This window comes from Bombus vancouverensis, chromosome 14, assembly GCF_051014615.1.
Source record: "Bombus vancouverensis nearcticus chromosome 14, iyBomVanc1_principal, whole genome shotgun sequence".
Taxonomy (NCBI): domain Eukaryota; kingdom Metazoa; phylum Arthropoda; class Insecta; order Hymenoptera; family Apidae; genus Bombus; species Bombus vancouverensis.
The window spans coordinates 5356302-5381598 of record NC_134924.1 but is presented as its reverse complement, the minus strand read 5'-3'; the positions used below and the strand labels follow the sequence as shown (position 1 = coordinate 5381598).

Sequence of the window (25297 nt, the reverse complement as noted above, 5' to 3'; positions counted from 1 at the left end):
CTGCCGGTGAAGTCCCTTCTTCTCTTCGGCGCTTACTCGACGCGCTCACCTGCCGAGCGGACTGGATCTAGAGACCAGAGAAACTGTGAGAGCAGTAACAGGCTTCTTCCCTTGGCGTGCTTGGGAAAATTCTCTCTCTGCCTGCCGACAAGCTGACCAGCCGATTTTCAATTTGCTCTCTCTACATCCATGGAGATTCATCTGCGATGGAAAGCTTGCCTTCCTGCCTTTTCGACTGCATGCAGAGTAAATCCTGAAGTAGCCTTCTCTGTTCGCTAGTCTTCTCCGTTCAAAGGATCTCCCCTCCTGAGATAATAACGCGCCCATCTAATTCTGGATCTCACGAAAGTTAGGCTTTTGTAGTGGGATTTGTGGCGCCAGATAATTCTGCGAATAATTAGTATGTAACGAGAGAGGTATTATTTTTGGTTGAAGTTCTTGTATTTTATTTCAATGTTTAATTGGTATCATTGGTAACCGTGAATGTGTAGATTACTTAATTTTGGTGTACTTAATAAGTTAATGTAATTAAGATCGGTGACGCTACATGCAAATAAGATACTTATCTGAAGTTACTGAAAGATAATATGTCTTATTAATCATTGAAAGACGCAGCTGACTACTAATAAAAATGACTTTTGCAACTAGTAGCCGGTCGTCATAGCGTTAAAATATAAAAATAGAGTGAAAGCGAAGGTCAGTTGTAGGTTAAACGTTTCTTCCGATATAGGTACACAATTTAGTTCTCGACTCGAGTAGTAATTGAACTGTATGAACATGAACAGCAGGCGTTATGTCCGTTAGCTAGAGATTGTTCCCCTTTTTCTTTGTTTTTCACAACACGGTCTAATAATATTGTCTCGCGTTTCTAACGCGACGGCGAGCGCAATCGGATCGCATCTCTGACCAGAATAGAAGCCGAAATCTCAGATCTCTTGGCTCGGCTTTTAGTCGGCTTTCCACTGGTCACCTCGTGTCTTTTGCTCTTTCTATTCATTTTCCGTCCTTTTCTAATTCGCCGCGAAGATATACGGCCAACGTTTACGCGTGTCCCGTGCCGAGACGCCACACTCATGATCGTTGGAGACGCGGCACTACGTCTCACGCCCTCGAAATTCCTCTCTGTCTTATAGGCCTGTAATCAAATAGATCGTGGAAAAAGTCACCGACGATTGTTGACAATCGCGCAAACGAAGAATGCTGAATACTATGGTCGTTGACTGTATAGAATTACGTTATGTATGTTACAATAAAGTCTGTATGAGGAAAGACGAGATAGAAAACGAAGCCGAATAAGAAGTAATCATTTGCGTATGCGTAAACATTTTGTAGACTGTATATCGTTCATCGTAGAAATTAATAACGTCTTTTAACAAGTCATATATACACGGTGTTCATATACGGTAAGCATGGTACAATAAAAAATAAAATATGTATCAATTCATTCATGTTCATTCCGCTGTTTCGTTGTTCCTCATAATTGTTTAAAAAGTTATCCAGTTGACAGGAAAGAGAGACCGGCTAATAAACAAAAAAGAACCAGATGCGTAGTATTACAATATAGTATGTATAAGACATTTAAAATATTAGCTTAACTTTAATAATTGATCATAAAAGGAGCTATAAGATTCAGGTGGATATGTACGTACTTTCTTATGATACTCTATGACTTTATAGTGAACTGTACTCTTGTCCATCATCCTTATTAGGTTGACAAATCTAAAAATTATGCCCATCCTTAATCAGCTGCTCTTCAACACGTTCGACATATGGACGTATTTCAACATCGTGCATATATCTACAGTTCATCGTAATCCATTTTATCGCAGCATATTCGAGCGTCGTTTTTCATCGAGCAAACGATATCGAATAAAAGAGATACGATTCTATAGATGGCGGTCGATGATTGCGAGTGGGTGGCGCTGTCACGCGAGACATCTCGCGCGTACATATTTCGAAAAACTCTACGAGATATATTATAAACAAAAGTCACAACGTTCACGGTATCGATAGACCGATCATATCTGTCAGTAACCACTCGAACAGCATCGCCGTTTCATTCTTACATATATAGACAGTGAAAGAAAGAAAGAGCCGAGGGCTATTCAGTCGGATTAGCATAATTCGTAATTTAATTTCCCGATAAATTTCCTATGGCGTTATTCGCTAGCCGGCCAAAATGAGATGGTATCGGCTTGCGCGATTCCACTAATTCGCGTCTAAGTTTATATCGCTCGGGAGAGAGCAGCACGGGGTCGAGATAGCATCTCCCTTCTTTCTCGCCCTCTTTGTCGCACCTACTTCGTGGCTTTCTTCGTTCCCCCTTCGTTGAATCTTTTTCTCTCGTGGGCCGCCTCGTAAAATCGGATTATATCGGCTCTGTCGCCCCTGCGTTGTCGCACACTTTATTCGAGCCACCACACGGTATCGCCCCGTCTCAAACGAGCGGGGTCAGGGTTCGTGGCGAGACGTGGTACACACGGTAATCACACGTTCTTCTTTAATAAATTCTAACCGCGCGATTCTTCTCGATGGGAGCAGTGCGCATGCGTACTAAGGACTGATGGACAGCGCTACATACGGCATGTGGCTACGTCACATGGTACATGTTTCATAGGTATATGTAATTTGACCCTAACCTATCTTTCTTTTTTATTTTTATTCTTTTTTATTATTTATTTTATTTTATTTTTCTTTTTTTCCGTTTCTCTTTCTAGCGCACTTATTACAATGATTTATCAGTATAGATCAAGTTTAGATCTCTGTACTTTGGTAAAATATATTTTCTTTTTTCTTTATTGGAAAAAACTTCGTAAGAAATTTATCATAACGATATATTATAACAGAATTTTCCAACATTGTATAGTATTACAAAGTAGTATAACTGGATATTTACATACGAAAGTACACAGTGAGATGAAGCTCTTTTTTTCGGCTTTCTCCTAGATACACGAGTTGCAACTATTTAAGAAGCTTAGAATGTGAAGACACGCTTTGATGTTCGGAATAGTCAGCAGCGTTGCAACGTCTAATGGTAGCTGGAAATTTATCTTTCGAAGGTTGTACATATATTAATTTCGTTCCTTCAACATTATATAGATTACATTGCCATAAGACATAAGGCATGGTTAAGTTTCATTTTCGAGATTGCATCTGCATTTAGGGTTGTTGGTAATACCGAATACGAGCGAGAGCAGCTGCTAAATGATAGTGATCTGCACTACTTCTATTTACAGTTACAATAAATCCGCGAGATAATTGATAATACAATACGCTTTCATTCTAAGTATGTATATAATAATTGCCCAAGGTTATCTTTTTTAACCTACGTATATATGTCGGAATCTTTTTATACCAATTTCCTAACTAATGTTATTTACTCTTTATTTGACGTCGAAATTGTATATTTGTAGTAATATGAATATTCTCGTGAGTTATGTTACGTTACTATGATCATCCTCCACGTTTCTTTTAACTGTTTAATATTCATGGTCTTTAACGTCAAAAGTGGTTGAATTATTAGGGAATTCTGCGGTCAGGAGGTGACCTTAAGAACAACGCCAGGGACGTTGTTCCTCGTAAGATAGAATCTTCTTCACGATGGGATCCATGGAACCGTTCTCGGCCATTTCTGTTTCTGGAAACTGAACGAATCGATCTCGTTGACTTCGCTCGAGCAATGGAGAGGAGAAGCCCGGTTACGGAATTTCCAAGTGAAGCTTATTTACGAACTGGCCGATTAATAAAACGAGCCGCGCCTTCGATCATTATCTCAGCGCCGTTTAAAACGGCGAGACCATGCTGATGCCATAAAATCGCGCGCCACGGTTTTTCGGCCCGTTTCGATGTTATTCACTAGCGTGTCACATTTTTCGTACGAGAAAATGATTAAAAATAACGACAGTAAAAATTATCCGGCCATCGTCATCCTCCGCAAAATCGACGATCGTTATCAGTGATGATACGAAATTACCTTTGAATTATTGCCTCGATATTGGGAAATAATTGGACGTGTTACTAATTCTAACGAACTGCGCCTGTATAACGATACATATACTACGTGTACTGTATAAGGTGATTCATTAATTTGTGTATGTAATTTTTTGTTCATTTAAAATGTGTCTTTCAACAAGAGTGTCACTTATAATTTCAGAATATCACTGCTCGTTTCTTTCTGGATAATTCTCTATTCTGTAAAATTAGTGTCACATATAATTTCAAAGTATTATATCGTATTTACTGGGTGTTGCCTGATGACTTAGAAATCGGACTTGGTTTTATATAATTTATAAACATAAAACCAAACGAAAATTAAACTCCTGTATATCTATAGGTATACTACTACGCTTTATCCATTCTTCATTTACATATACCTGTCTATATACAGGGTGGTTGGTAACTAGTGGTACAAGCGGAAAGGGGGTGATTCTACGCGAAAAAAGAAGTCGAAAATATGGAATAAGAATTTTTTTTTAATTTTTCCATCGAGACAACGATCTACAGTGAGATCCGTTATAACGAGAAGCGATAAAGTGCACGCGTACCGAGCGGAAATTCAAAGTCGATTTTCTCGAAAACAAAGCCTCGAACGAAAAATTGTTATTCTATATTTTCGACTTCTTTTTTCGCATAGAATCACCCCCTTTCCGCTTGTACCACCAGTTACCAACCACCCTGTATACGAAACAAAGTCTCGACTAATATCAAACTACAGTTCAATTGGACTAAAATATCAGAATTAAAAGAGAAGTATTTATAATATATTTATAATTGTAGTCTGACGATAATGATCGGACAAGGCTCTGACAATTTCACGGTAGATTTATGAAAATTTAATATACGTGTATCATAGGAAATTTCTTTAAAATAGATTTTACGATATACAGGGTGGTTGGTAACTGGTGGTCCAAGCGGAAAGGGGGCGATTCTACGCGAAAAAAGAAGTCGAAAATATAGAATAAAAATTTTTTTTTAATTTTTCCATCGAGACAACGATCTACAGTGAGATCCGTCATAACGAGACGCGATAAAGTGCACGCGTACCGAGCGACGATTCAAAGTCGATTTTCTCGAAAACAAAGCCTCGAACGAAAAATTGTTATTCCATATTTTCGACTTCTTTTTTCACGTAGAATCACCCCCTTTCCGCTTGTACCACCAGTTACCAACTACCCTGTATACATCTATATACAGTGCCTACCTGCTCCATATTTTTTAATTTGTATCTTATTTCCCAATATAAAAAAAAACCCCGATGACTGTGGATAATCGCAATAAAATAATAAACGATAATAAGACCAAAGATCTGAAAAATCAAGAGAAAAACTGTTGGATGGAATGGCGAAGAGAAGCGAGAGATCTCGCGGTAATAGGTTTAGTTGTCGCGAGGAACTCGTCCGCCAAATAAATGTCCCGGGCACGCGATGAGTCACAAATCCTAATGAAAATAATAATGCCCGAAAGATTCCGTTCTGTTAGGCAGGCAACGCGCGGCGTGCAACGCGGATAAATTTACTGCGCGATCTCGACTCGGATAAGGCATACCTGGGGACACCTCGTCTGGGGTTATAGACCCAGGCATGCAACGGGTGGCACGGAAAGTACCGGTGGAAACAAGCTGATCCCCTTGTCCTTGCCTCGGAACTACGTCGTTCCACGTGTGGGATCTGTTGCATCGCGTCTCGTGGAAATAATTCTTGTCCTCGGACGACGAGAACCGACTCCCCTGCAACCGGCACCGAACGACCAACCAGATTTTCACCTGCCGAACGGATTTATCGTTCGCCTTGTCTTGGAAGAATTAGTCGAGGGATATAGGAACCTATATCTTTCCTTTTTTTTCGTTGGGATCTTCCTTGATCTTTTTTAGCGCGCTTCTGTATGAGACAATAATTTCTATTATCGTTTAACGATGTGTAAAAAAAATAAATACTGTTGCTGTATAAGTGAATTTCTATTTACGACGATACGTTAGACTCTTATACAGTGGAATCTTTCTTTGATTTTCAGCGGCATTTTCATCTTTCGTAGTGTGATTTTCTATGAAACGATAATTTCTATATCGTTTGATAATATGTTGGAATTCCGTAGAATCTTCCTTGATCTTGTTCTTTGAGATTCTTTTATCCGTTTAGTTGTGATACTGTACGAGTGAGTTCCCATAGAGCTTAACGACATGTTACACTCTTATCTAATGGAATCTTCGTTGATCTTTTATCGTGATATGTATAGGACGATAATTTCTAGAGTTTAACGTTATGCTAGACTCTTAATCTAACGAAACCACTGACCTTCCTTGTTTTACTTTTCAGTTTAACGTTATGTCAGATTCTAATCTAACGAAATCATCGTTGTCCTTCCACCCTTTCCCCTTTACTATCCTTTCTTCTGATACTTTACGAGCCGATAATTTCTGTATGATTTAACCATATATAAATATGTACAAAAATCCGAAATCTCGTCGATGTCACAATAAAAATACACGCGAGAAAGCGTAAAAGTTACGATAGCGAATCATTCGTAAATACGAATTCTATTCAGCTCTAGATACTCGCTAAGATACACACGGAAGTCAATCCTCAGAGATCGAATAATTCCCGATATTATAAAAGTAAAATGATACCCGAAAGAGCGTAAAACCGCGTTGTAACGCGTGTATCCTGTCGATAAAAGACACCATAGAAAATTCAAGCATCCACAAATTTAAATTTCATTTCGTTTAACCGAAATACCGTGAACGGGGTTTCCGTGGAAGTCGGTCGTGGAAGATCGAGAGGGTCGCCGATATCACAAAAGTGAAAGGTTACACGAAAGTGTGTGAAACGGGATGCCCGTTATCAGAGTTCGGTAGCTGGCAAGGGAGGCGGGGCCGAACTAAACGAACGCGAGAGGGACCGGTTCTCGAAAACACCCCGTAGACAAGTGTCGTGGCACTTGCGCCTGGAGAGACAGTGCCGTATCGCGGCGGCCACGTCTAAACGACTTGTAAAACAAGCGCTTAACGATTGCTCGTACCTGGATATAGAGAGTGTCTTAGTCAAGCATGACGAGGAGGTAACCGAACGTCCAAGAGAGAAAGAGGTTGAAGCGCGAGGCCGCAAGGACCCCGAAGTGGTCGCACGTGCTTCGTGGCTTCGAGGAGGTCCAGCCTGCTAAATTGAGTTTACGATACGTCCAGAGCGAGTTCACTCCTCTCTTCCTCTCTCTTTCTCTCGCTTTGTATTGCTATTCTGTTGTCAGTTTTACTCGTTTCTCCTTGTTCTCAGCGATGCTCCACCCTTAATTCACGTTGCTACAGCCAGAAAAGGAAGCAGTACCCTCTTCACCGGTATTTTACGAATCGAAGATGGTATTATCTTAGCAGGCATTATTCCGTGCAGCCCTTATCCTCTTCCGCTTCTCGGGATACCGAGGATCATTGGTCGACTGTTTTGTCGGTAATTATATTGGAACTGTTACCGGTTGTGAGAAGAAGAGTTTAGTATCGTGGCGTAGCGTGGTGTTGCGGAGGAACCGCCCGAAGCAAACGAGAAGAGAGCGGCAAAGATTCGCCTGGCATCGACTTGCAATATTAATTGGATATCTAAGCGGCCTCCATCGCTGGGTGTGGGTATTGTTCGCGTTAACTAGGAGAAATTTGTTGGATAGATAACGAGCGAAATCTATGGAGGATCTGTGTGCTTTCTGCCGTTTTCTAATCTGTTCTTGCATTGTTAGGAGGGCTGTGTGTTCATATTTTTGAGGAAACATTGAGAACGGGATTGCGTCGGGATCTTTGGAGAACTTAAAAGTGGAATGGTTGTTTCGCGATTTTATATAGTCGTAGTTTGTTCTTGATGAAAATCATGACTGGTAGGATCCGTTGATTGCACTTCCTCATTAGACAGACTTACTGTAATTGTTGAAAGTTACGTACAAGTTGTAAATTGTAATCGAATATCAGTTGATCGTTTGTCTTAATATCGCTCGACTATTGACTTGTAATTTACAAAATTTACATGTACGCAACTTCGTTTGTTCAATTATTAAACTGTTATTCAAGCGCAGAATTGCACGAAAAGTAAGTTTGTACTTCATCGATCTTCTCTAACAAGCAAACCGTCTTCTTATCTGTTACAGCGGCCAACGAGAGGATAAAACTCACGGCGGAGGTTTAGGTGATTCGAGCAGCGAAAGTGGCGATGAAACGAAGAGGCAGGCGGTCAATCAGCAACCGCCGCAACAACCATCATCCTGCGCTGTAGCTGCGCAACAGCAGCAACCGATGATGGAACATCAACAGGCGTCGAGCATGTATCAGCTTCCTCCTCCTGTCTCGGTTTCCAGTCCTCATTCGTACCACCAAGGCCATGGCTCGACCTTGAGTCATCCTCACACGCCGACGCACCATATACAACACCACGATACCGGAAGCGAGAGCGGAGACGACAAACGGAACCTTCATCATCAGCTGCAACATCATCTCCAGGTCGGTGCTCACGGTACTCACGGCTTGGTACATCCCACGGCGACCTTGCCACCGCCGCCACCCAGCTGCGCCCAGCAGAAGAGCCAGTTGGACTATATGCAGTACTATAGTCCACAGGTATAGTGAACTGTTTTGTGTGGTTTTGTTACTTTCCATATTTTTTTCATTTATTTTCTTGGCAGAAGGAAGAGGGACTGATTTTAACCGATTAAGGATCAAGCGATAGTTTATCACAATGTTGTCATAAATATTTAAGTTTCTTTCAATTTCATGGAATTCCAGAATAGACATCAGTGTTTGACAAGTAATTTTAGGATATGACCTCAGTGCGCATTATTATATTTCACTGTAATTTTAAAGAGTTGATAGGATTAAAAGGATTAATGGATTAATAGTCCACAAGTACAGTGAACTGTTTTCTGTGGTTTTGCTACTTTTCATCTTTTTTTTTCATTTCTTTTCTTGGCAAAAGGAAGAGGGACTGATCTTAACCGATTAAGGATCAAGCAATAGTTTATCACAACGTTGTCATAAATATTTAGGTTTCTTTCAATTTCATGGAATTCCAGAATAGACATCAGTGTTTGACAAGTAATTTTAGGAGATGACCTCAGTGCGCATTATTATATTTCACTGTAATTTTAAAGGATTGATAGGATTAAAAGGATTAATGGATTAATAGTTCACAAGTACAGTGAACATTATTATATTTCACTGTAATTTTAAAGGATTGATAGGATTAAAAGGATTAATGGATTAATAGTTCACAAGTACAGTGAACTGTTTTCTGTGGTTTTTCTACTTTCCATATTTTTTTCATTTCTTCTCTTGGCAGAAGGAAGAGGGATTATTCTAAACCGATTAAGCATCAAGCAATAATAGCTTATCACAATGTTGTCATAAATATTTAAGTTTCTTTCAATTTCATGGAATTCCAGAATAGACATCAGTGTTTGACAAGTAATTTTAGGAGATGACCTCAGTGCACATTATTATATTTCACTGTAGTTTTAAAGGATTGATAGGATTAAAAGGATTAATGGATTAATAGTTCACAAGTACAGTGAACATTATTATATTTCACTATAATTTTAAAGGATTGATAGGATTAAAAGGATTAATGGATTAATAGTTCACAAGTACAGTGAACTGTTTTCTGTGGTTTTGCTAGTTTTCATCTTTTTCCTTTTTTTTTTTGGCAGAGAAAAGAGGACTTAAGATCTTAACTGATTAAAGAACAAGCAATGGTTTTTCGCCATGTTACAGATATTTGATTTTCTTTCAATCGTTGAATAGATAACAGTATTTCTCAATTATCTTGTTGATCATGATCTAAAGGAATATTTGCATATTTCATTAGAATGTTAAAGGATTAATAGGATTAGTTTTTTGAAAGTAATTGGGCGTTGGTATTTGAAATTCTTGCTCTGTTAATTAAAAAATGTATGATGATGTGTATCGTGTTTGTAGTATTTGGTGGACTGAGAATTACGGTGTACATTAAAGTGTATAGAGGCTTGAGATTAATCGAGCCTTGCAACTTTCGTAAAAACATTCATTTAGTTTTGTCCAAATCATTCATTATGTGGTTAATTAAGTCATAACTACTACTTAGCATATATGCTTTCATAAGTTTAAACAGTCGATATTATAGTTTTTACGATAACAAATGCAAAGCACGCGTCGTATAGCGTAAGAATATCAGGTAAGGTGAAAAATTGCTTGAAATTTATGAAGAGCGTTGAATAAATTTTTGTGTTTATAACCAACTAAGCGTAATGGTTTGCGCGAGGGGTGACAAGTATGATAATTCTAACTCCGCTTTAGTAGTTCACATCTAACTTTTTTAAGCATCTGTAACAAAAACTAACTAGAGGAAAATTAATGATTCTTAATTCGATGGTTGGGAACGCATCTAGGCTGTAGATCTACAGGTAACGATCACTCTCTATAATCTCCTTAAACTCGATTACTTACTTGCCCAAGATACTCAAATAGTAGCCAATTCTTTTCCTTTTATTCATAGTAAATATAATACTAAATAATTAAATATTTTCTTCTGATCTATAATTCAATTCCGGACCAAAAAATATATATCAAAGATAATCAAACGTTACTATGAAATTATTCCAGGGTCCTCTTGCATAATTAAACAAATATCATTAATGAAATTACAGAAATCAGCATTAAATTTTCTCCTACGACAGCAAGTTTTAGGAATACACCAAATGAAATTTTACAGCTTTCAAATCACCTGATTATCCCATTGCAAGTAAATTTATAAACTCATAAAACACAATTCTGTAATCTACAACTTTATAATATTGCAATATTATTACTATTATTATTATATTATTAATTAATAAACTATTGCGCAAGAAGACTCAGACGATAAATCACCAGCAAAACATCACAAAAGTGTTTCGAGTGTCGTCGCGAAGAACACAGTTCACGAGCTCCTCCATCGATGAACCATGTCTATCCTTTTTTGTTCCAGGATTACCTAATCACACCGACCTCGGCGGATCTGCAGAAGTCGCTTCCTCATACAGCCACGTCGATGCAGATGGGTGCTATAGCTCCTTCCATGGGTGGTCTGAGCCCGATGGGTCCGTCGACGATGCTGCCGAACACGATGCAAAGCGTGAACACGATGAACACTATGTCGATGAACGGCATGGGGATGGGAGCGTATCAGGGCATGGGTTCCATGGGCATGTCTACGTCGCATGGTAGTTATCACAGCGGCCTGGTGTTAGGCGATTATCACTCATTGTGACCCTGGGCCCCGAGCAGCCAGGGCAAGAGAAACCAAGAGAAAACCTAAAGAAACAGAAGAAAGATACGAAACCTGTAAGAGAGAAAAAAAAAAAGAAAAAAAGGAAACTGAGAAGGAAGCTAGTTTTTGCGATTCGTAAGCGAATCTGACCACGAAATTATTATCTGTGAGATAGTGGGAGACGAAAGGTGACCGTATTATAATTTCGAGATAGCTGGGCCGATTCGTCCAGTTTGTGCTCGATCAGGAATCCAGAGTATACCACGTTAGGTAATTAGGAAGAACATTTTGTTGTTCGCGATGTTAGATCGAAGGCGCGAAAAACATGTCGATTCGAAATCGACGAGACGAACGATCTGCGTATAGTCGAGGATCGTAATGTACGTACTAGTTGTATACATTGCCAGGGAACATCAGTTGCGATTTTTTCGTGGCTCTGAAACGGAGATAGGACGAACGGAGAGATCGTGTACCGCGGAAGCGGATGCGCCCGATCTCGCTGAAGCTTCTCGTTCTAGGGACGAGTTGCAGCAGGTTTTGGGGACGTTTGCGGAACGTTGGAGTTCGGATAAATATCGAAACAAAGAGAAATATCTCGTATCTCTGACCGAAGCGACCACATCATGCCTCGACTTTTTAATCGCCGCACATATACACACACACACACACATACACATATATACACACACGCGCGCGCTCGAGAAATGATCTTTCCGACAAACTAACCGGCAAAAAGAGAGAAAGATTTTCACCTGTGTTATTACGCGTAATACATGTTCTTCGCACACAGATACAGGATACACGAACGACGCCCATTTGGTTCTCCCAATTCTTTTGGGAACGAACGATATATATAGTATATATATATATATATATATATAACGCATACGATTATTACGAATAGTAGCCGTGAGAAGACGAGGAAAATCGAGGCAGCGGGGGAACGCTTCCGGCGTGAAAATAGCAAAAGACATGTTAGCATTTTTCTTTTTCTTTCTTTATCCCATATCGCCCTGCGACGCCAGACATGGCCAACGTTTTTCTTGTTTTTACAACACAGCTTGCAGAAACAACGCAGACATACGTCGTATTTTATCTTAGTTGTCTTTTCTCCCCGCGAATCCAACGATTCTCATTATTCCCATTATTATTCCCCGTTTTAATCTCGTAGCGTATCGCCCGTACCTAGGTCCTGAGAAATAAGAGCAACACACTCATACGTTGTTTACGGTTACCAGTAGTTGGTTGGAACCGTGCAAGCCTCGACCTGCTGCCGGAATCTTTCTGGACCTTGGCGAACGTCGTGTTATAAGCCTCTCGGTATTTTTCCCTGTCTTTCATATGTGGAGAATTACGAAATAGTGGCTCATCTTCTGTGTTGCCTGAAAGAAGGGAAAGACACAGTGTTCGATATGTCTGTAACAGTATCCGTGCGTGTTTCGTGGTCATTTTTGTCGAAGAATATAAAATATCTAGTAATCGTTTAAGTTGGAGAAAATCATCGGTAAAATTCTTAACGAAATACTTGGTAGCTTTGAAAGAAATCTCGATAAATTTATCGAGATGTTACGCGGTAGAACTTTGTTTAAGTTTTCATAACATTTAATATCTGCAACGGGATAATATTTGAAGAGAAATTATTCGGGATAATATGTAAGTTATAACGTAGACAAAATATTTCAATAATCTAGAAGGTATGATTTTATATAAACAAACGTTTGATATTCAGAGAAACGATTTTACGTTAACGATAATGTTTAGTACCAATTAATTTCTTCATTAGGTAATAACGGAAGAACAAGCGAGAATAAGTAAGCACGATGAACGTCGATGGTCCAGGAGCACCGGTTCCCCTTCCTTTATGGGAGGAGAACGATGTTATTTGGAAGATTCAACACCACCGTGCAGGCAAGATCCCTGAGAGTGATCTGTGAGGCGTGTACGGATCTTAGCCATCCCCCGCTAATTAATTAACGTCACTATAACGAACCACACACGCTCTTCACACACCGATCCTCTCACACCGTACGCTTCTGTGTTTGTCCTGTGTACATATGTAGATAATATACACTCACACAGTTTATACACACTTTCATACACACGTACACCTTCCTACACACCCACTCGTACACGTGTACACTGCTGGCCATTGTTGGAATATTCGAACGAACGGAATCGCTGAGAAGTTAATTTGATAAATGTCACTTTCGCGAAGCTTGTTCATTTTCACGATGTAAAAGATGTACACGATCGTTATTTAATTTTTCGTATTTTAATCTTGATACTTACGGTCAGCAGAGTAGATACACGTTTACACGAGCGTTCGAAGGAAGATTAAGTTAATCTCGTCTATAACGGGCGAGTACCGGGTGTTTGCGAATCAGGCTCGAGTCACGATTCAATTTCATTCTCTGATACGCGATTATTCGAAAAGCCTGTCTTTATTTATGGCTCGCAGCATCCTCTTCTTTGTATCAATTCGCGATCTTGCTGCTCGTTCGTGCACAACGCTGTTCAAGACTAAGCGTATGTAGACGCGACCGTGTATATGTAGATCGAGAATACAGAGGAAGAACACGATAAGTCATACTTACTGTTTCTCACGGAAAAATACCGATAATACCAAACGCAATATCATTATCAATACGACTGTACGTAGTTAAGCAATATAAGAGATACGAGTAATTGATGAATCATTTAACTCTTCGAGGTGCACGAATTTCTACCGACTTCCAAACGTAAATACACAAGCAAATACGTAAAGACGCAATAAATAAGCGTATTATTTTGTAGAACAGAAGTACAGCATAAACGGTAAAATTGCGATTATTCCTATAGCGGAGAGAAATACGTGTAAACGTTTAATTTACACGTAATCCTCTAACGAAGTGCATCGTTGATAATGATCTTGCTACGCTGTATCAGACAATTTTTATTCCCTCGCGTACTCGTGACAGTATTTAAATCGTTAATCGTAAAGTGACGTTAAAATCAATAGAACAAGAAAAGTGTACTTATCGTGCTTTTCATTTGACGTGGATCGTGCAAGAGAGGAAGAGAAAGAAGACACAGCGAGAACGAAACGTTCGTTCGGTTTTACCGGTTTCGAAGATACCTCTTCATTAGGCCAGTGAAAAATGATGAAATTTTAATTGCTTGACGCGTGTCAGGCTGGTTATAGGCGGCTAGGACCGTGCATTAGATAGAAATGGTATGCAAATTAGCGTGACGAAGGCAAAAGCGAGCGGTAGGCGGAGCAGCTGCTTCCTGCCAGCCAATTGCCGAGTGCCAATCTTTTCATCGCAAATAGAATCAGCAACACCTTTACAGAACACCGCTCTTGTCTCTGTGTCTCGCTCTTTTGCCTCCGCTGTACTCTCACGTTATGAATTGCATCGTTGACAGAAATTAGTAGCAGTTTCTGAATAGTTGCATATGCGTTTCAATTAAAGTCGTCAGTTCCTCGAAATAAGGGCAAATTTTGTTATTCTCGTGTTGTTTGGAGTAATTGAAACGTAGGATACATCCGGTGATTGTTTTAATTTAGTTACGCGTATTCGAGGATAATTGTTGGATCTGTATTTAACTAATCGTGTGATAGATCGCCTTGGATATTAATTGCGGATTAATCGTGGTATAGACGACAACGTGTTTTTTTTTATTTTAGATGAACGTGGATAAAATCCAATTTTACTGACACGTTATCGTTTATTTAGAAATTTCGAGAAGCAATCGGGATCAAGATAAGTCGGCACTTTTCTATTTCGAAATGGAAATTAGAGAAACACGGTTGAAGCTTAAACCACGATTCAGCTCGTTCTTTAAAACCTACTTCGAGCATGTCACATTTTCTAATTTATCATTTCTACAATTTCTAGAGATAACGATGGAATTTTTAAGATACATCTAGGAAATCGAATTATTTCTAATTCTTGAACAATTATTGTACTCGAAGAACGCAGCCCGAGAAGCCAAACGAGAGGACGAGCCTCAAATATTCATTTCTTCCTCGAAAACACCCGGTATAAAATAAAAAAACACTGTCGTAGATAGCGTAAGTTAGAGCGTAACTTATCATTTATTATCCGCAGTTCGCAGTCTGTACATAAAGAGAGAGAGAGAGAAGAGCGAAAAACCTACAAGTACGAGAGAGAGAGAGAGAACGAGATTGAATGGAGAGTGGTAGAATGTGTGAAAGGTGTAAGATAATGAGCGAGGAAAAATCTGAAAACACACGGTATATAGCTAGAACGAGGAATAGGAAAGAAGAGAAAACGCGAGGTGTGTATCGTAGAGGTGACAAAATTTAAACGCTATAGAGGGGAAAGAAAAGGCAAAAAAGAGGTAAAGAGTATAAGTTTTATCGGTTCTCTATTTAAGGGACATCTCCCGTGCAGATGTCCGGAATGTATATCCCGTTGGATGCGACATTGCCTTGTAAGATTCTTATCTAGGATGCTGAGCAGAGGAAAGGATTTTTCCCTGTTAGAAAGAGTCCTCGGGACGAAACAGGGTAAAAGCAAAAGAAAGGGAACGAGGAACGACGGGGAAGAGGAAAAGGAAGCTAGACGAAGAAACGCTTTTGTATCATCTGTTGGCAAATCTGTTTAGACAATTCGAACTCCTTGTTTCAAATTTGTTTTATTTACGTGTTTACAAATTGGGGACAAACTGAAATTCTTGATCATTCTCTTTGTACCATCATCTTGGTCTTCCTTCATCAGTTTAAAATATTTAGTCATTAGTCAGAGTGTATAATAACATTGTGTAATTTTATAGAAAAGATGAGACACAGAAGGAGATTTAAATATTTTAACGTATCTTGAAAAAAAAAAAAAGGAACGATAAATAGGACACTTTAATTATATCAGGAGGGCAGCTTTTTTCTCGACTATTATGTTATATGCTATTGGTAATACAGAACATTCGCGTCGAGGATCTAGTTCTACTTTGAGTCTGATCATTTTGTTTCATCTTTTCTTTTTTTTTTTGTTTTTATTTATTTTGTTCGCTCTTTTTAATTGGATTCATTGGATACGTACTCTAGACATGTTTAATGAAATTGGTGTACTGCTTTTTTTTTTTTTTAATAGTTTTATTCTCTATCGACTTTTTACGAATATTGGAGTGAAAATAGAAATGAAATTTTTTTTTTTTACGCGTTTCTATATCAAATCAATTTAACGCAGAGCTACCTTCGATTTCGGAGTCGATAACTGTGTTATGTCTATGTCTTAACGAGTCTTTTTTACTGCTTTTAACATGCGTGCATCGATCATGTTTCACCTTTCCTTTTATAACACACGTGAAATTTATTAGAATCATGGAAGATAACGTTATAATAATATAATTGAAATTTTATACCTTTCTTTGCAAGCTGTAAAATTAAGATATATATATAATCATCAGATATACGTGTGAAATCAAGCTGCGTTACCAGAAGTATAAAATCATATCGCGTAAAATCAGGATCATAGAATCATGAAATATATACAGTCGATATACAGTATCAATGAAACGAAGATCTATAGTCATCGAAAGTATAATGTCAAGGTATAAGATCAAGATATACAATCAAAGATATAATATTGAGATATAGAATCTTCAGATACATGAAATCAACATAACATATATAGAATCATGAAACGTAAAGTTGTAATAAAAAGATCGTTTCTTTAGATTTTCGCGTAATTTGATTCAGTTCTCGCACAAAATGTCTCGAGGAAAACTAACGACAGTGAAGAGCAGTCTGTCGCTCTGTTATATCCTCGGTTATATCGACATCCGTTCTCTTTCGAGATTTCTATAGTCCAACAAGGAGCCAAACTGTCTTCGATTCACGCACAATCTACGCTTTGTACGGCACAGTATACACGCTCGACGTCGTTCAGGGTGCACACCACTCGCGAGACATTCCGAAAATGCACACAAGCGCGGATTCAGGCAAAAGAATTCTTTTTTTTTTATTTTCTTCCTTTTTTTTTTAATTTTCTAAGAATTTCCGGGCAAACGTTTGTTTGAACTTTGCTTTTGGTTTTTATTCGACGATCAATCGCTGGCTTCGTTATAAGTGTAGATCAAATTTCCAATCGACTTCCTTTCTTTTCTTTTATCTTCATAACAATCAGCGTTGTTTTAAAAATCCTACATTATATTTTTAACCATGCTGTTATACCTGTTTGGATGATTTTAAACCTGATCGTGTTTTTGTATTGTTTTGTTACGTTTCTTCATTTTGGGTTACGTTTCTTCAAGCGAGTCATTTCTCGTTTCGGTTTTATATTCTGTTTTTTTTTTTTTTTTTTTAACACCGTGTGGAACGTGAAGAGAGTCAAAGAATCGAAAGCTCTTGAATCTGTTTCTGTTCGTTGAATCAAGTGGAAGACAAGAATTCAGTGATAGTAGAGCAGTGTCTATTTCTTCACCTTATTTCTGTAGGATCGATTTTTTCTTTTTATTCAAAGGAGAAAATATTTCTTTTATTTCTCATCTTTCTCCCTTTTATCCTTGGTTTTAATAGGGAAATCAGAGTTTCGTCTTGGTTTTATATTCGTTAATGTGTAATAGCTTTTAACGTATACGTTCGGAGCATGTGATCGTTCATTTATCAGGCTCGTTTCGACGTTCAGGCGAAGTTGGCTCTTTTAACTTTTAGAGACGTTTTGTCACTTTACCGGGCCAAGGCTGCCGATAAATCTTCCTAGGGTATAATTAGACAAGAATCACTTGTCGCGCGGATCATCTCCTCCCAGAACGCTAGGACTTCGCAGCCAGCAACAAACAAGTCAGCAATAAAAGAATGTCGAGGAATCGTCGTTTTATATCTAATATATCGCGAGCAATTCTCGAAAAGGATTAGAAGAAACCGTTTGTAAATGAAAGGCCATAATCCGATCAGGCGATTGGCCTTGAAAAGTCCAACGCTATTAACGATATCAAGATCTCCAAATATCACAAGTATTAATCGTATTAAGAATATTCAAAATTTTGTGAGAATCTGAAAATGCAAGTGATATTGATTGAAATCTCTCGGCTTGTGAAATTAGATTCACCAAATATCGCGACTGTCGAGAATACTAAAGATATTCTTCAAAAATTTGTCAGAAGAAGATAATCTCTAAACGTTTCGTTTCCGATATCGCAAATATTTTCAGAAAGTCTAGAAATCGAAGAATACGAAAATTACCAAACGTAACAGCAGACACCAAGGAAACAAGACTCTCGCGAATCGAAATCGAATATTTAAATCTCAAAGTTTCGCCCAAGGAATTGGTCCAATCTTCGGTTGGATCAATCGGTTTCGTCGGTCTTAGCACAAATCTCTCTTGAATCGGTAATTCACAAAGGGAAACTGTACAGTGGACAAAAGTGCCGATAAATACACGCATAGCAGTGGTATTGTACCGTTTTTCGTTCGCAGAAAATGTTTTGCGCAAGGACGATTATTAATAACCGACAGTTCTTCCCAGCAGTTCTCATTCGTGTATTTTAGCGGACAAGCTTAACGTTGCACAACTAACTAAGACAAATCGCTAAGAGTGATAGAATGAGAGAAAGGAGAAGCTGAGAAATAAGAGGAATGAGAGAACGAAGAGGAGAGAATGGCTTGTGTATATGTGTAGGTGTACGCGTGAATGAAAACTGATGTGCAAAGGGTAGCACGAATAGACAAGTAAGAAGAGATCACACGATGTACGATCGAACTGTAATCGAAGTAAAAGTTGATGTTATTTAAAGTAATAAAAGGAAAATATTATGTATATATATATATATGTATATAATATATATTATATATTATATTATATATATATTATATATATATATATTATATATACAACACGTGGGTAACGATAACTCCCTTACACGATGTATTATCCTGTAAAACTTCTGCGCTAATTAAATGTTAAATTAAATTCGTTATCGAGCATTGATTTATTTTTTTTCAGACGAATAAGTGGCTTTTTTTTTTTAAAGAAATTTACGGCGAACGAGAAGATGAATATTTTAAACCTTTGAAGATCGAATATAGCTATACGTAACTGCTGCAGTAAAAGCTGGATAAAATCAACTAGGAGATGCATACATAGGTATTTTTATACGTTTGTGTATATAGATTATATTTTCTGTTGAATTTTTCTGTTGCTATTTCTTGAGACTTGTATCTTCGAGATCTATGTAGTAATAGAAACTATAAAATTTCGTTGATAGAAATGGTGTAATTCCGGTGAACGAAGATTAATGTACAGAGTACACGTGTATTTAATACTGGATGCAAATATCTAAAGCAAAGATCACTTGTTTAGTTTGTAAATCAAGATACCTATTGGTAAGGTATTCTCCTCATAAAAATAGAGAAACGCCATAGTGTAATGATTCGAACGATAACAATAATTGGTAGACATTTATCCTTGGAATACTGATAATTATTTGGATAGTTTACATTTAGGACACGTGCAATTTCCAATGAATAATATACAAGATATAACGATATGAACAAAAGCGTGTTCACTGCTTCAATAAAGAATCATCGTATCTGTTAAAGCAATGTCAAGGGGCTTTTACCTGGCTTTTATATCGAAGCAGAAACGAGGTGAAGTGTAAAAGGTTTATCGTTCGAATAATTACGAGCAGTAGTGTACATATGTATATACTATTAACAAATTAATTAAATAAACAAGTGTATATCGTAAACCACAGTTTTCTTGAAGAACTTCAAAAACATAAAATCTTTCAAACTTGTTATTATTGTAACTTTCTGAAAGTTAGAAAACTCGAAGAATATATTAAGAGCAATCAAGAATCTATTGAGAAATTTTTCTTCTCAAACGTATACAATTGAGGGGTGGATTGTCAAACGAAGTTTCCCAGGAGGAAGAGAGCGAGGAAGAGAGCAGGAGGAAGCGGGAATCTCTTGTTTAGTGAGAACTACCTGCAAAGAGCTTTGAAAGATCGTCGAACGATATCTACCAGTAATTATTTCAAAACGAGCGTCGGTCCAGTTCTATTAGTTGTATCAGTGATCGCCGATGACAGATAAGGTCGGTCTATTCTTTGTGCCGATATTTACCGGTAACGTTGTTCGATGGGGACCTTCGTCTATCTTCGAGATCGCCGTCGATGCTGAAAAAGAGCATCTGGCTCTGTTTCCACGTGACCCCGATTTCTTTGTGCCCTGCTACAACTTCTCTTGTTTGTCGTACACCGGCGATCCAGATTCTGGGAATCTATTGAAACTGACAGTGCAAACAGCGATGGGGGAGCGGAAATTTTTTGGAGAAGAGGAAGCACTCTTTTAATGCTTTTGCAAACTATGGATAATTTTTTTTAATTTCTTTAAAGGTATACCGTAACATCCGAAGTTTCGATGTTGTGGGTCCCTCAGTGAAATGTATGTTTCATTGTGTCGTTTCTACTCTACTTCTTCTATTTCTTGCTATAATACTTTTATCAAGGATGTACTTTGATATTTGTGCGAAGATCAATGTTTTACTGTATCGTTTCTTCTTTTTACTATATTACTTTTTGTACTTTAATAATTGACAAATTTTCACAGTAAACTTTCCTTCACTGCTTCACATATAATAATAATAATAATATTACTTTATTGTACACCATTGTTCTTTGACATTGTTCTTTTATTGGTTCACTTAGTATACCTTGTCTTATCTTAGGGATAGTTATTCTAATCATATAACATACATTAAACATAATCTATGTAATAATGATATAACATACACATGCGCGGACCTAACTACAATACTAATATACCATATACCATAATATCATGATATTTAATCATACTTATACTATTATTCAGTGGTTACTCCTTATTCTCACTGTTTTCTTATATTACTTGTCTTCCATACCGTAATTTTATAATTGTACCATGTAGATCTTCAACTATCACGTTTTCTCATTATCACTGCTTCAGATATGTACTCACATCTATCATGCACAATACGTTTCTGCCTTTCTCGTCTTTTAACGGTTTCTTCCTAGATGGTGTTTAGCTTTTGGAATTCTTTGAAACGGTTTTAAGAGGTTCTAAAAAGCATCGAAAGATCCTTTAATCGGCTCCCTGGGACTGTGTCGGGCACGCTCTCGAGCATTCTCTCCCCGATTTCGCCCCTTCTCTTCCACGACTGGTCTTTCCTTCGATCCGTCAGCGGGGCGGAATAAGAGCAGTCGACGCATGCTCATCGGCCTGTTATAATTTCGGTTCTATTAGCCTCGTAGTGGGACCCCATAAGCCCCGAAGGGATTTTCAAGAGATCGTAAAGTTAAGCTTAGACCCCACAGAGCTATATACCACCGTGCCTCTTCTTGTCTCTCTGTGTGCAGTATGTATGTAGGTGTGTATCCAAGTACCTGGATCCTGCCCTATACACTGAATCTATCACTGGATACTCGGCAGAAGGTCTTGAAATGGATAAACAGATAGTTGGTGACGCGTGCAGGGTTACAGAGGATAATTTGATAATTGCAAGTTAGGGTGTGATGATTGTTCAGGGAGTTGAGCTTTGGCCATTGGGAATTGATGTAGAAAGTAGAGTGAAAAGCGTTTGATACTATTACAGACTAGTGGTTTATAGTAGCATGTGTAATATACAATAATACGTACATGTGACAGGTAATCAATTTATAATGGTATAATGGTATCAATATTGAGAATTGGTAAGATATTTAACAACTGTCCATGGTGAGTAATATTAATTTTAGTGGTCATAATAACGTTAGTATGTTTTTAAGTTGTAGTTAGAAATTGCATACACAGATTGTTGCAATTGACTGAGAATGAAACGAAATAGCAGTCTGGGAAGGCAGAAGGTATCGGTAGTTTGTAGAGGTAGTGGTTGGTGAGCTGCATAAAAGGGCAAAACTGTCTGTGAAGAGGGTCCGTTCAGGAGTACATCGTCAAGTAGCATCTTGACACGGCGGTTCACAATGGCTACTTGTTAGCTCGACGCGTCAACAGAGAAAGGGAAACGACACGGGGATCCGAGTTCTGCTTTTCACCGGCCAAATACACTTGTTCCGAGTATGCGAACTTTTCAAGAGCTACTTTCCAACCCATCGAGGTCTTCTCATAAAAATTTCAACTGTGAAAGCAGAAAATCTGTCAAATTTAACTTCCAATTATATTACACGTGTATATAATTTCCTTCTTCTTTCTGATTTACTTTTTTTAGTCGAAGAAATACTCGTATCGCTTTTCCACTCGTACAACCCACATAATTCGCTTGAAACGTATACGCGTACACATTTGCGCAGCTGTTGCAATTACACCGACCAATTTTCCGCCACTTTCTTCTCTTTTTCTTCTGCAGTAGAATGCGTTGAAACTTTCACGCAGGACCTGAAATACGACATACGAAATACAAAAGTAGATGCGTTAAACATACGGAGCACGTAGCTATTATACTTTTCTGCAGAAAATCGTGAAGAAATTTGGAAAATTTGAAAGAGGGGTCGAGAGAAGAGAGAAGAATCTTTTTACAGGCGTGTAAATGGCGAACGTTGTCGGTATAAAGCGGATAATAAGTTTGACGGCGTTACAATACAATCATTACGCGTCGATAATGACGGCGCATTCAAGCATGAACGACCAAGGTGAATCGCAATGTACCACCGGCCCCCATACGCCGCATCTGTCCGCTAACAATAGCTCGAACGTTCCGCTACCCTGCGAATCGTTACGCCAAAATTAACGATGCTCTCTTCTCTATGGTGTTTCTCATCAAAATTACATCCAGTATACGCGTCCATCGATGAGGATTGCCCCTGATATTCGATCGGATCGATTGGTGCTATTACGTATCTGACGATAATTCCGGATATGTTCTTATAGATAGATATGTTCTTTGATTTAACGATGGAAGTTTGAAGATACAGAGATACGAAATAGGTGAGTAGGATACGTAGTATACGCGGACAGTTCGTAACAGTGAATGAAGATTTTTAGAAAACATCTTTGTTCTATTTTGATGGAGTTTAGATTGCGGGAGATTTTCCAGGCTGTTGGAAAAATGTCTGATATTAATATATATCGTTTCTTCACTTTTCTTCGAGGTGTATTAAAAGAAGAATTCTCAGGCATGAATTTACCAAAAAGAAGATCTCGAAAGTGGAAGGAGGAAAAAGGCTGAAAGAATTCACAAAAGAAAGAATTCTCTTCTTGTCTCTTCAAATAAGTGTCATAACTGGATCGCAGATTTTCACATTTTCATCGACATAACTAAGAAGACAGAGAATTACTTCACCTATTAAACATTAAGACGAACTATCCCATTTTCAAGTACTTTTGCGTATCATGTGCGTTTTATGCGTTTCTCCAGCTTCAACCTTCTCGTAAAAGCAACAAGATTTGTACGCGTAATCGATTCATCGACACGCCAGCGTCGTAAAACGTGATAAAAATCGCATAAAGCAGAACTTAACGACAAAACCATGCAGGTTTAGAATCTTAATAAATAAATCATATTAAGATCGCCGTAAGTGGCAACGCGCGTCGATCAGTGCCCATCGATATTCCATGGACGTTATCCGGTTGAGGGGGTCGGCGAACGTGCTTAGATCGGCGTTTACCTGGACATCGGCGTAAATTACGAGATACAAAGGGGGTAACGTCGTCTCCTGGCACGGCGCTGCTTAGACGAGCGGCGCACCGCTTTCGAGGTGGGAGAGAACGATTTCGAAGGGGGGAATATTTATGGGCAGACCGGCTGAAATTAATTTATGCAGCCGCATAGGCTGCCACGTAATTTATTCGCGGTGCTCGCGACGATCAGTCACTCTCTTCACTGGCTTTTGTGTGTAAGGAAATCCTTGCCCATTAGAAACAGCCACGAACACCCTTACTCCACCTATATATTCCTCTCAGCCCTCTGCGATACCTCTTCTTCCTTCTACATCCAGTACTCGTTAATATACACAACCCTGAAGAAGATCTGCAATTATCTTAGGTACACGTAGATGATTTTATGGACTCTATCGAGACGAGAGAATTTTTTTCTTGGATAAATCTGTTGCATATTTCGAAGGATTGGAGAAATTAGTTTGTCAATTTTGTATGATATGTCTTGTGTATGTTATGTGATAAATTTTGTGGATTGGACATTTTGTTGATACAGACAGATTTTTGTTCTGTTCTACGACGAAGATAGACTTGTTTGAGGATTTTTCAATTAGTGAAATTCGCGCAGGGTTGAGGTGAATTAGAAATGTTGTTCAAATAGGTGAGTTTTGTTCCCTTTTTGTGATAAATGCTTAGCTGTGGTTTGACAGAACAGTTTTACACAGCCTTCTTGTAAAAGTCATTTATGTAGGTATCAGTGGATTTTGAATCAATATACAAAGGTTTGTTAGGTCATTTAGCTTTCTTGCGATAAAAATATTGGAGAAACCTTGTATTTCCTAAATAAAAAAATTAGTCTCTGGAGGATAGCACTTGTGAGCGAAATTCTTCTGCACAACGATTTTCTTTAACCTTTATTCTTCTCTAATCGCTTCTCGAAAGTTTCTAGATATCTGCAGATAAGTATAAAGATAGATCCTACTCGCAGAACATTAGAAATTTCTTTAAATTGACAGAGACAGCTGAGCTGACTGGAAACACTCCAATCTCGTTAATTTACACATACGACATTCTCAAGCATCGAAATATCCAAACAACGCCAGATCTCCCAAATTTCCTCTAATTAACCAAATACTCTATTAGTCTCTAACAACACCTACAAAAGACTCCAGATCTCTTTTCAGAATCTAATCTCTTCAAAGACAGCTTTTTATACAGTCGACAAAAACGCACGAGTTGGCAATCGGTCGCGAAAGAAAACACGGTTACGGGAGCGCGAAGAGCGCGGAAAAAGAAGAGTAGAGCGAGAAGAAAGAAGAAGAAGAAGAAGAAGAACCGGAGGATCTTCGTGCGGGATCTGCGGTGCACCCGCGTTATGATTTGTGGGGGCCCAGATCCTTGATCCTGTCTGCCTGGAAGAGGCACCCACGCTTTCCAGGAACCGCGTCCACCTCGTGTGGACGTAGCCTTCCCTCGT

At 38.5% G+C, this 25297-nt stretch overlaps 1 protein-coding gene across 3 annotated transcripts in view; it reads left to right on the top strand.

Annotated features, from left to right (window-relative positions):
* Window positions 1–19166, top strand: part of so (SIX homeobox 1 protein sine oculis) — a 59800-nt gene extending 40634 nt beyond the window's left edge. For 2 of the 3 annotated variants that reach the window (XM_033339069.2, XM_033339068.2), the window contains exons 4-5: window positions 8119–8584; window positions 10965–19166. In XM_033339069.2, the coding sequence (XP_033194960.2) occupies window positions 8119–8584; window positions 10965–11246 (748 nt within the window). In that variant the 3' untranslated portion in view covers window positions 11247–19166. The remainder of the gene's footprint in view (window positions 1–8118; window positions 8585–10964) is intronic. The other variant, XM_033339070.2, reaches the window with a different exon arrangement.
* Window positions 19167–25297: the final 6131 nt, after the last annotated feature.